Source organism: Entelurus aequoreus, linkage group LG18 (genome assembly GCF_033978785.1).
Source record: "Entelurus aequoreus isolate RoL-2023_Sb linkage group LG18, RoL_Eaeq_v1.1, whole genome shotgun sequence".
NCBI lineage: Eukaryota > Metazoa > Chordata > Actinopteri > Syngnathiformes > Syngnathidae > Entelurus > Entelurus aequoreus.
The window spans coordinates 38,523,713-38,536,475 of NC_084748.1; the positions used below are offsets into that span (position 1 = coordinate 38,523,713).

General features: G+C 37.9%; 1 protein-coding gene across 1 annotated transcript in view; it reads right to left on the reverse strand.

The window, feature by feature from the left end:
* LOC133634118 (insulin-like growth factor-binding protein 4) overlaps positions 1-12,763 on the reverse strand; it is a 242,110-nt gene that overhangs the window by 14,994 nt on the left and 214,353 nt on the right. Inside the window, exon 2 of the mRNA XM_062027143.1 lies at positions 12,518-12,681. Coding sequence (XP_061883127.1) covers positions 12,518-12,681 — 164 coding nt within the window. The remainder of the gene's footprint in view (positions 1-12,517; positions 12,682-12,763) is intronic.

The following is a 12,763-nucleotide window of genomic DNA, read 5'->3' on the forward strand; positions in this document are numbered from 1 at the left end:
AACATTTCTTCACAAAAAAAGAAATATTTAACATCAATATTTATGGAACATGTCAAAAAAAAATCTAGCTGTCAACACTGAATATTGCATTGTTGCATGTCTTTTCACTGTTCTTTTTGACAGACATTTAAAAAAAATCTCACATACCCCTTGGCATACCCTCAAGTACCCCCAGGGGTACGCGTACCCCCATTTGAGAACCACTGGTGTAAGTTACCCATGCCTTGGGCACTAATACACCCCCATACCATCACAGATGCTGGCTTTTGAACTTTGCGCCTATAACAACGGATGGTTCTTTTCCTCTTTGTTCCGGAGGACACGACGTCCACAGTTTCCAAAAACAATTTGAAATATGGACTCATCACACCACAGAACACTTTTCCACTTTGCATCAGTCCATCTTAGATGAGCTCAGGCCCAGCAAAGCAGGCGGCATTTCTGGGTGTTGTTGATAAAAGCTTTCGCTTTGCATAGTAGAGTTTTAACTTGCACTTACAGATGTAGCGACGAACTGTAGTCACTGACAGTAGTTTTCTGAAGTGTTCCTGAGCCCATGTGGTGATATCCTTTACACGCTGATGTCGCTTTTTGGTGCAGTACAGCCTGTGGGATCGAAGGTCATGGGCATTCAATGTTGGTTTTCCGCCAACATTTCTCCAGACTCTCTGAACCCTTTGATGATATTACAGACCGTAGATGGTGAAATCCCTAAATTCCTTGCAGTGTTTCGTTGAGAAATGTTGTTCTTAAACCGTTGGACAATTTGCTCACGCATTTGGTCACAAAGTGGTGACCCTCGCCCCATCCTTGTTTGTGAATGGCTGAGCATTTCATGGCAGATGCTTTTATACCCAATCATGGCACCCACCTGTTTCCAATTAGCTTGTTCACCTATGAGATGTTCCAAATAAGTGTTTGATGAGCATTCCTCAACTTTCTCAGTCTTTTTTGCCACTTGCGCCATCTTTTTTGAAACATTTTTGCCAATAATAAACACAATTTTCCAGTTCGAACGTTAAGTATCTTGTCTTTGCAGTCTATTCAATTGAATATAGGTTGAAAAGGATTTGCAAATCATTGTATTCTGTTTTTATTTACGATTTACACAACGTGCCAACTTCACTGGTTTTGGGATTTGTACAAAAACTTTATTATCATTGTAGGGGAAGGGTGGGGGTACACCCTGGACAAGTTGCAAGTTGCCACCTACACAGACACACTCACATTCACACACTCGGGGACATTTTAGTGTTGCCAATCAGCCTTTCCCTCGGTGCATGTCTTCATGGAACATGAAATGACTATGAAATGATGTGGTAACACTTTAACGGTAGTATAGCCATACAAACAAATAACAGCAGCAGCTCTGTTAGAAAAGAGTAGGGATCAGCACTGAATTCAGTAGTTTTTATAGGTATGGACAGAATTTTGTCCTACCGATTCACGCAATATCAAACGGTACCATATTTTGATACCTTTGTTGCACTTGGCGTCACATCCTATTGCAGACTCGGCACTGGCTCAAGCATTTGACAGGGAAGGCATTCTTTCTATTTTCTATTTTTATTTGAGTAATCCGTATTTTTCGGACTATAAGGCGCACTTAAAATCCTTTCATTTTCTCAAAACTCGACAGTGCGCCTTACAACCCGGTGCGTCTAATGTACGGAATAATTCTGGTTGTGCTTACCGACCTCGAAGCAATTGTATTTGGTACATGGTGTAATGATAACTGTGACCAGTAGATGGCAGATATGTGTAGACTGCAATATGATGGCAGTCACACATTAGAGATATGTGTAGACTGCAATATGACTCAAGTAAGTTTTTTTGTAATATTTTCTTGAAACAGTGAATGTTTCTGCACTTTTCTTTGCACTTAAAATATATGTTTATCTAATAAATATGATTAAAAAATTTAAGCATTATGTTTGGGTTTGATTACAGTAAGTGTGTTTATCCTAAACAGTCCTGCCATTTTATTTTACACACTATAACATTTATTTCGTCTTTTAAAAAAAAATGTATATCACCATCATATCGTACTGTGGCCTTCATACTGTGATATCGTACCGTGACATTTTGATTCGGTTACATCGCTACTAAACACTTTGTAAGACACAAAAAAAGACAAGACTGGAACATTTAACTCCAAGGTAAAGACTACCCTATTTTTCGGACTATAAGGCGCACTTAAAATCCTTTCTTTTTCTCATAGCTCGACAGTGCGCCTTATAACCCGGTGCGCCTAATGTACGGAATAATTCTGGTTGTGCTTACCGACCTCGAAGCAATTGTATTTGGTACATAGTGTGATGATAACTGTGACGTGTAGACTGCAATATGTTTTTTTGTAATATTTTCTTGAAACAGTGAATGTTTCTGCACTTTTGTTTGCACTTAAAATACATGTTTTTCTAATAAATATGATTAGAACATTTAAGCATTATGTTGTGTTTATCCTAAACATTCCTGCCATTTCATTTTACACACTATAACATTTATAGCATGTCTTTTTTTAAATATCACCATAATATCGTACTGTGGCCTTCATACCGTGATAATATTGTACCGTGACATTTTGATTCCGTTACATCCCTACTAAACACTTTGTAGGACACAACAAAAGACAAGACTGGATCATTTAACTCCAAGGCAAAGGCTACCATATTTTTCGGACTATAAGGCGCACTTAAAATCCTTTCTTTTTCTCAAAACTCGACAGTGCGCCTTATAACCCGGTGCGCCTAATGTATGGAATAATTCTGGTTGTGCTTACCGACCTCGCAGCAATTGTATTTGGTACATGGTTTAATGATAACTGTGACCAGTAGATGGCAGTCACACAAGAGATACGTGTAGACTGCAATATGATGGCAGTCACACATTCGAGATATGTGTAGACTGCAATATGACTCAAGTAAGTTTTTTTGTAATATTTTCTTGAAACAGTGAATGTTTCTGCATTTTTCTTTGCACTTAAAATATATGTTTATCTAATAAATATGAGTTTTTATTTTTTTAATTTTTATTTTTATATCACCATCATATCGTACTGTGGCCTTCATACCGTGATAATATCGTGCCGTGACATTTTGATTTGGTTACGTCATTACTAAACACTTTGTAAGACACAACAAAAGACAAAAATGGAACATTTAACTCCAAGGTAAAGACTATCATATTTTTTGGACCATAAGGCACACTCAAAATCCTTTTTTCCCCTCAAAACTCGACGGTACGCCTTTTAACCCGGTGCGCCTAATGTACGGAATCATTTTGGTCGTGCTTACCAACCTCGAAGCTATTTTATTTGGTACATGGTGAAATGATAGGTGTGAACAGCAGATGGCAGTCACACATAAGGTATATGTGTAGACTGCAATATGACTTAAGTAAGTTTTTTTGTAACATTTTCTTGAAACAGTGAATGTTTCTGCACTTTTCTTTGCACTTAAAATACATGTTTATCTAATAAATATGATTAGAACATTTAAGCATTGTGTTTGTGTTTAATTACAGTAAGTGTGTTTATCCGAAACATTCCTGCTATTTAATTTTACAAACTATAACATTTATACCAAGTCTTTAATATCACCATAATATCGTTACGTGGCCTTCATACCGTGATAACATCGTACCGTGACATTTTGATTCCGTTAGATCCCTACCAAACACTTTTTAGGACGCAACAAAAGATACAACTGGAATGTTTAAGGTCAAGGCAAAGACTACTTTTTGGCTACGGCAACACAATGTAGTCTATACACTGCTGGCATCTAATGTCTTGGAATTGCAAAGTCTATGATATAATACCTGCAAATGAGACTCAGAAGTGTAGGAAAAAAAAAACAGAAAATGATCAGCTCTGTGTCAGATGTTAAATTAAAAAATGTACATGTTATTACTGAACAATTAACATATTGTACTACATGAACACACACAAAAGTACAGAAAATTGGTTTTGTTGAGTACAGGTATTGCATCAGTTCAAATGTAAAAGGTACCCATTTCTAGATAAAAGTATAAAATATCATATAAAACATTAGAATCTAAATAAAAATATGCACCAATGGAAATAACAATGTAAAAAAACTGTCGTAGGTTAAAAAAATCATTGATTATCGCTAGAGATGTCCGATAATATCGGCCGATAAATGCTTTAAAATGTAATATCGGAAATTATCGGTATCGGTTTCAAAAAGTAAAATGAATTACTTTTTAAAACGCTGCTGTACGGAGCGGTACATATCCGGTAAAACACGGAAGTAGTCTAGTATACTCTGGACTGAAGCTGTGTGCTTTCATTATTTTTGTAGCTGTTGTTTTGAGGCATGTTTAAAAATAAATAAATAAATAATGCACTTTGTGAAAGTCAAAGTATAGTACTTCCCATAGTTGTAATGGGTGTCAGGATTATCTCAGGGGGAGCATGTCCCAAATTCCAAGATGCTGTTTTGAGGCATGTTAAAAAAAATTATGCACTTTGTGACTTCAATAATAAATATGGCAGTGCCATGTTGGCATTTTTTTCCATAACTTGAGTTGATTTATTTTGGAAAACCTTGTTACATTGTTTAATGCATCCAGCGGGGCATCACAACAAAATTAGGCATAATAATGTGTTAGATTCACGACTGTATATATCGGTATCGGTTGATATTGGAATCTGTAATTAAGGATTGGACAATTTTGGAATATCGGCAAAAAGGCCATTATCGGCATCTCTAATCCCTACTAAACACGTTGTAGGACACAAAAAAAGACAATACTGGAACATTTAACTTCAAGGCAAAGATTACCGTATTTTCATGACTATAAGGCGCACTTTAAATCCTTTCATTTTCTCAAAACTCGACAGTGCACCTTATAACCCGGTGCGTCTAATGTACGGAATAATTTTTGGTAGTGCCTACCGCCCTCGAAGCTATTTTATTTAGTACATGGTGAAATGATAAGTGACCAGTAGATGGCAGTCACACGTAAGAGATACGTGTAGACTGCAATATGACGCCAGTAAACGACACCAAAACTTTAAATGTTCCATTGAAAATAAAGAACATTACACACGGCACTCAAAAATCTGTCAAAATGGTTTAGTATGACTTTGAAGCCGCACCGCTTGATGGATTGTCGGCCCATTACGCTATTATGCTACCGTAGTCAGAGATAGAAGTATTACTATGTTGTGTGTATAAGGACTGCTAAAAGGCACACATTAGCAGACATATTATCTGGCGTTTTGTTTCATACTATTATGCAAAACCAACTTTTCTTACCTTCTGGTACCTGCTGATGTGTATTTGAGATCTGCATAAGACCTGAAAATGTGCGCATGTCCACCACTGTAGTTCGTGCTGATACTGTAGTCGATAAGCTTCTTCTTTTTCACTATCTTCTCGTTATGGGGCATTCACCCTCTGCTGTTGCCATTTCTAATATAAAGTTCTAACTTATATCTCGCTATGGAAGCGCTAAAAACTACCGGTGTAGTGAGTTTACACAATTCACCCACGGTAACTATAATATTTGCCAAGGATAGAGCGATTTCTGAAATATGGACAAACATATGGCAGAGTAAGGGTAAACCTCTCAGAGTCACACGGAGACTGTGCCGTACTGTATATGGTTAAGACCTGCACTTAACCACCGCCAGAAGCCAAGTTTCAGGTAAACATCATTCAAGTCCGACAACCATCTGTTCTGCTCACTGGGACTACAGTTAATAAGTCTTTCCTGCCACGTCTCTGTAATGTTCTGTAACGTCTGAAGGCAGGACTGATTGGTAATAGCTTCCCACATGTGGTAGTCTGTTTACTCTTTGTGTCGCGTGTCCAAGTAATCCCTACTATCGATGCCAATCACATCCAAGAATGACGTCAATATCAACAGTCGTGGAACTTTTCTGACACGTCTCATTTGGTTTATGAACGATAAAAACATGCATGCGTGGTACATTTCATTTTGTCATCTGAAATAGTTGGCTGAACGCACAGGTGTCAAACTCAAAGCCCGGGGGCCAGATCTGGCACGCAAACACCCGGAAATGATATGTCAATAAAGTACTTAATATTTTCTCACTAAATGTATTAGATTTTTTTCATTTTGACAGAAAAAATATATGTACCGCTTGAAATTGCATACCTTTTAAACTTTAATAGTATCCATTATTGCAACAAATATTACAGTATATTATCATACTTTCCAAACATGTTTTTGTCTAAATAAAAATACTTTACAGCAAACCACCCATTAAATTAATAAAAATGACAATAAATGTTACTTTCTTTACAGCATATTTTTTATTTTTATATTTTTGTAATTTTATTTTTTATTTGTTTTTGCTGCAGCTGTTACATATACTGTATTATTGTACATGGTAATTGGGATTTGTTATATATTGTATATATTATATAAAAATATAATACAATAATATAATATATCAGTATATATTATATACTGTTTATTTAATATGTAAATATTACATATATGTTATATTTTACATTGCTACTATGGTACATTTTTAGTCTACTCGACCCTTGTGTGGTGTTCGGGTCTTTGGGACCCGTTTTCATTTTTTATTAAAAGAAAAATTATACAATTACCGTAATTTCCGGACAATAAGCCGCTACTTTTCCCCCTCATTCTGGTCCCTGCGGCTTATACAACGGTGTGGCTTATTTACGGCCTGTTCTTCTCCGACACCGACGGAGAGGATTTCGGTGGTTTTAGTACGCAGGAGGAAGACGATGACACAATGATTAAAGACTGACTTTTCATATACCGGTAGGCTGGTTATTTTGGTAACGTACAGGCGAGCACTTTGTATTACTTTGCACCGTTGTATTATTTGTAGTCTGCACGAATGCTGTTCGCCATGTCAAAGATGTGAAAGTTTGATTGAATGATTGAAAGATTTATTGTTAATAAATGGGACGCTTTGCGTTCCCAAACAGTCATCTCTGTCCCGACAATCCCCTCCGTGGTAGCAGGAACCCCTATATACTACGGTAATTACACATCAAAACCCTGCGGCTTATAGTCGGGTGCGGCTTATATATGGAACAATCTGTATTTTCCCCTAAATTTAGCTGGTGCGGCTTATAGTCAGGTGCGGCTTATAGTCCGGAAATTACGGTAATTAATTTTTCAAACTGTGACTCACTGACTTTGGCTCATTTTCTGTGAAGAACATATATCAGAATACATATTTAATGACCACATACCACATACCACTTACCCCCCACCCCCCCACACACACACATTTCTATTATTTCTGTTAATATACTGAACAGATGTTTACCTTATCCCAATAAACATCTGTTCAGTATTTTAACATAAAAGTGTTTGATTGTGAGGCATTAAAAGCCACAAAATGCAACGGGTCCATCAGACCCACAAACACTGGCTGAGTAACAACAATATGAACATTACACAAGGGGTAATACCTGCATAATCTTTTCCATCCTTACCCTTTTCGTCCTTTGTAAGGGAGCTACTGTGTGGAACAACTTCCCTTGTGGATCAATAAAGTTTCTCTAAGTCTAAGTCTATAAAACTGTAAATTGAAAAAAACTACTACTGTTTTTTGCCTAAAATTCTAATGACTAAGCAGCCAGTTTTTGATTGTTGTTTTTAACGGTGTATTACTCTAAATGGAAAGACGGTACATTTGTTTTTTACGGTAGAAAAACTGGTAGCTAAGCTGCCATAATAAAAAAAAGAACTTGTACTGTTTTTCCATTAACAATAAAATGTTCGTAAAAACCAATGTAATATTAACACAGAAATTCTGGCCACTAAGATGCCAGCTTTTTCCGTAAAATCCCCCGAAAAAAACGGTCATACTGTTTTTCTATTTACCTTAAAATGTTGTAAAAAAATTTAAAAACACTATATTTTACAGTAACATTTTGTAAATGTAAAGTTTTTACTGTAAAATTGACAGTCTACTTAAAACGATATAATTAATAATGAAATCCAAAGGCAAATTCATACATTATTCGCTGTTACAAGCGACCCTCTGATGGCAGCCAGAACTGCCATGTGGCCCTCAATGAAAACCAGTTTGACATCCCTGTCTTAACGTGTTGGGTCGATAAAACAAGTCACTGAATTGATTTGATTGTTGGCCAGTTTGCTTGTGTGACAAAAGTTTATCCTCGAAATTGATATACTAACTTTACTCTAATACAGTGGTTCTGAACCTTGTTGGAGATACCGAACCCCACCAGTTTCATATGTGCATTCACCGAACCCTTCTTTAGTAAAAAATATACATATCTTTTTTTCAAATTCAAGAAAAAGTCGTATGTTTTTTTACTGGTGCACAAAATGAACCGTGCATGAACATCACCTTGTTCATAGAACAAAACCAACACAGTGCATGAACTCACAACAAATTACACACCTTACACCAGACCTGGGCATTCTGCGGCCCGCGGGCCACATCCGGCCCTTTGTGCGTCCCTGTCCGGCCCGCGTGAGGCCAATTATAAATTAGAAAATAAATTTAAAAAAGTATCTATGTCGAGTGTGCAATACAACGGTGCTGCTTTTGTTTTGAAAATCGTTATTTGTATTACTTCCGTGTGGACGTATGCGTGTGCGTGATTGTGAGCGAATGTGAACAGCTGCAATCGCAAATTACAAAATAAAGTTGAAAAAACATCTATGTCGTGCGCGCAATACAACTGTGCTGCTTTTATTTTGAAAAGTATTATTTATGGGCGTGTGTAACCTGCGAGTGAAGGTGCACATGCAGCGACAAGTGATGCACGCTTTACACCCGAGACGCTAAAAAGAGAAAAGTTGATGAGGAATGGCGTGTTTCCAACAAGACATGGACTGCCAAGCAACGTTCCCTCTAAGGTGCGCGCCTGCGCAATTGCGCACTGCTCAAGCGTCCGCTGCGCGCAGCAAATATATGCCGCGCACCAAATCAAATCCCATCTGAATTCCAAACAAAATAAACATATTTATTCTATGTAATTTTGCAATGCAACTTTGAGTGACAGTGACGGTGTTCGGTGTTCGTCAACACCGTTCAATTGAACACCGTTCAATTATTGTAACGTCTATCGAGATGCTTCGAGGACAGGAATTATATCGATCACTTTATTGAGCAAAACTGTTTATATTCGGACATAACCACACCAAAAACATGAGTAAAACACTTCTATCTGGAAAAACTAGTCATTTTCTGCCGTACAAACCAGGCCAAAAGCAACTTGTCATCTGTCACCAACACGCATACCACTAAGCCACTGGTGCGTTTATGGCCACACAAAAAGTCGGACAACTCAAACACCACACAAAGTTACACTATGACTCCTCAGTCATATGTGTGCTTATTTTACTGTCATTTATTATTAATGTTAATTTATTTATATTAGTCATGGAATGCTGTTACACACACTATGTTGAAGTATTACTATTATTATTATTATTATTATTATTATTATTATTATTTATCTTACGGTATATATCAAAAATAATATTGAGCAAAATTGAATTGAAATATTGTGGATGTGGCCCTCAAGCAGTGCTCGGGTTGCTCATGCGGCCCCCGGTAAAAATTAATTGCCCACCCCTGCCTTACACACATTACCATGAATTGATTAACGTGGACCCCGACTTAAACAAGTTGAAAAACGTATTCGGGTGTTACCATTTAGTGGTCAATTGTACGGAATATGTACTGTACTGTGTAAACTGTACTGTGTATTCTCTTCCTTTGCAATCTGCTAGTAAAAGTTTCAATCAATCAATCAAAAAACCTGCAAATCAGATGGAAAATTAGAGGGAAAATTGTTTGGGGGTATCCATAATACGCTGATAGGTAGAAGTTTTTATTTACACGATAAGTCGGATGTCTCTTTACCTCCGTGGCGGAGGCTCCGCCGAACCCCTGAGACCGACTCACCGAACCCCTAGGGTTCGATCGAACCCAGGTTAAGAACCACTGCTCTGATATATAACCATTGGTTATATCCGAGAGACTGATCAAAATAAATTCCTTACATTTTATTCATTTCTACAGGAGAAGACATTCAGAAGGACCTCAACTGGCTCCTCTTGATGTTCATCTACTCAAAAAACGAATTTTGGCCGCTTGTATCCGGGCTCTTGATGGTGACCAGAGGTGAGAATATTAATGTAAATCGATGTATAAATCGAGAGCTTTGCCTTTAGTCTGAGCTAGGGTTTGTCTCAAAATTAGAGATGTCCGATAATGGCTTTTTTGCCGATATCCGATATTCCGATATTGTCCAACTCTTAATTACAGATTCCGATATCAACCGATACCGATATATACAGTTGTGGAATTAACATATTATTATGCATAATTTTGTTGTGATGCCCCGCTGGATGCATTAAACAATGTAACAAGGTTTTCCAAAATAAATCAACTTAAGTTATGGCAAAAAATGCCAACATGGCACTGCCATATTTATTATTGAAGTCACAAAGTGCATTATTTTTTTCAACATGCCTCAAAACAGCAGCTTGGAATTTGGGACATGCTCTCCCTGAGAGAGCATGAGGAGGTTGAGGTGGGCAGGGTTGGGGTGGGGGCGGGGGTGGGTAGGGGGTTGCGGGGGGTGTATATTGTAGCGTCCTGGAAGAGTTAGTGCTGCAAGGGGTTCTGGGTATTTGTTCTGTTGCGTTTATGTTGTGTTACGGTGTGGACGTTCTCCCGAAATGTGTTTGTCATTCTTGTTTGGTGTGGGTTCACAGTGTGGCGCATATTTGTAACCGTGTTAAAGTTGTTTATACGGCCACCCTCAGTGTGACCTGCATGGCTGTTGACCAAGTATGCCTTGCATTCACCTGTGTGTGTGATAAGCCGTAGATATTATGTGATTGGGCCGGCATGCAAAGGCAGACCCTTTAAGGTTTATTGTCGCCTTGTACTTCTCCCTTTGTCCGTGTACCACTCCGTACAACGGCGTTTTAAAAAGTCATACATTTTACTTTTTGAAACCGAAACTGATACCGATAATTTCCGATATTACATTTTTAAGCATTTATCGGCCGATAATATCGGCAGCCCAATATTGTCGGACATCTCTGTTCAAAACCAATATTTTGGTAACAGTACCGGTCCTAAAATGTATTTTTATACTTTTCGATACTTTTCTAAATAAAGGGGACCACAAAAAATGGCATTGTTGGCTTTATTTTAACATAAAATGTTACGATACATTAAACATATGTTTTTCATTGCAATTTTGTTTTTAAATATGCGAGACAACTTTTCTTTTAGTAGTAAGTAAGCAAACAAAGGCTCCTAATTTAGTTGCTGACGTATGCAGTAACATATTGTGTCATTTGTCATTCTATTATTTTGTCATGATCCGTGGCCCGGATCATGTTTTTGTTATATTCTGTTAGTTTTGGACTCCCTTACCATGGGTGCTTATTGTTTCCACCTGTCTCTGATTGGTGCTCGGGACGCTCACCTGTTTTCCGAGCACTAATCAGAGGGACTATTTAAGCCTGCCTTTGCCGGTCAGTCGGCCTGGCTTCATTGTTTGCTTCTTACCACAGCTACGTGAGTATTCCTTATCTCTAGTCTATGCCAAGTGATAGCTTTAGCTTCGAGTGCGATCGGCACGTTGTCCCTCCGGTTTGTTTTCTGTTTTTGTACTTCTTTGATTTTTTGAGGAATAAATCATGTTCCTACCTGCACGCCTTGTCGGCAGTTGTCCGTCTGCATCCCGGGGGAACAAACCCCACAGTCAGCTGCGACCCCCCCCCCCGCCGTGACATATTTTGTCAAAATTATTAAGGACAAACTGTAAAAATTGATTATTAATCTACTTGTTAATTTACTGTCAATATCTGCTTACTTTATCTTTTAACATGTTCTATCTACACTTCTGTTCAAATGTAATAATCACTTATTCTTCTGTTATTTGGATGCTTTACATTAGTTTTGGATGATACCACACATTTGGGTATGGATCATCCGATACCAAGTAGTTACAGGATCATACAACGGTCATAATTTAAGTCCTCATGTGTACGGGGACATATTTCCTGAGTTTATAAACATAATATAAAAACTAAAAAAAGATTTTGATGCTAAAAAATATCGATGTAATCATAGTATCGACTAGATACGCTCCTTTACTTGGTATCATTACAGTGGATGTCAAGTGTAGCGCCACCCATGGTTGTTTACATTGTGACGCCTGTGAGCTATTGCTAAATATTATCATTAGTATCGCAGTACTATACTAATACCGGTATACTGTACAACCCTAGTCTGAGCTCAAATAAAAAGTTGTACTAAAACATAATGACAGGTGTGGGATGTTGGACCGGTTGACCTTTCTTTTATTTCACTAGCCAACAATGAAAAAGTTACAGTGTATAATAAAGTCATTTGAGCAAGTATAAGCTGGCTCTAACACTTGGGGCTTGAAATGATAAACACCTGTTGGAACCTCTCTCCTAGTCCATAACTAAATGTGTCGTTATGTGCATAAATGATGGATTCTCTCACCAGAGCTGCCTTGGCTTCCTCCCTTGCTGTGTTGCTTCTCTGATTTGTGGATTTTGGTGGATGCCGTGCCAGGTTTTTCTGTATGCACCACTTGTCTTGCGGGCTGCATCGGATATTGCTGTTGTTTGGATGCTCAGGGATGATTTCATCCTGCCGCTCCATCACTGAAGGCAACGAGAAGTAGATTAGAAATTGAACAATAAAGCAACTATTCATATGTGAGGGTGTGTGACTGGCAGCTCACAC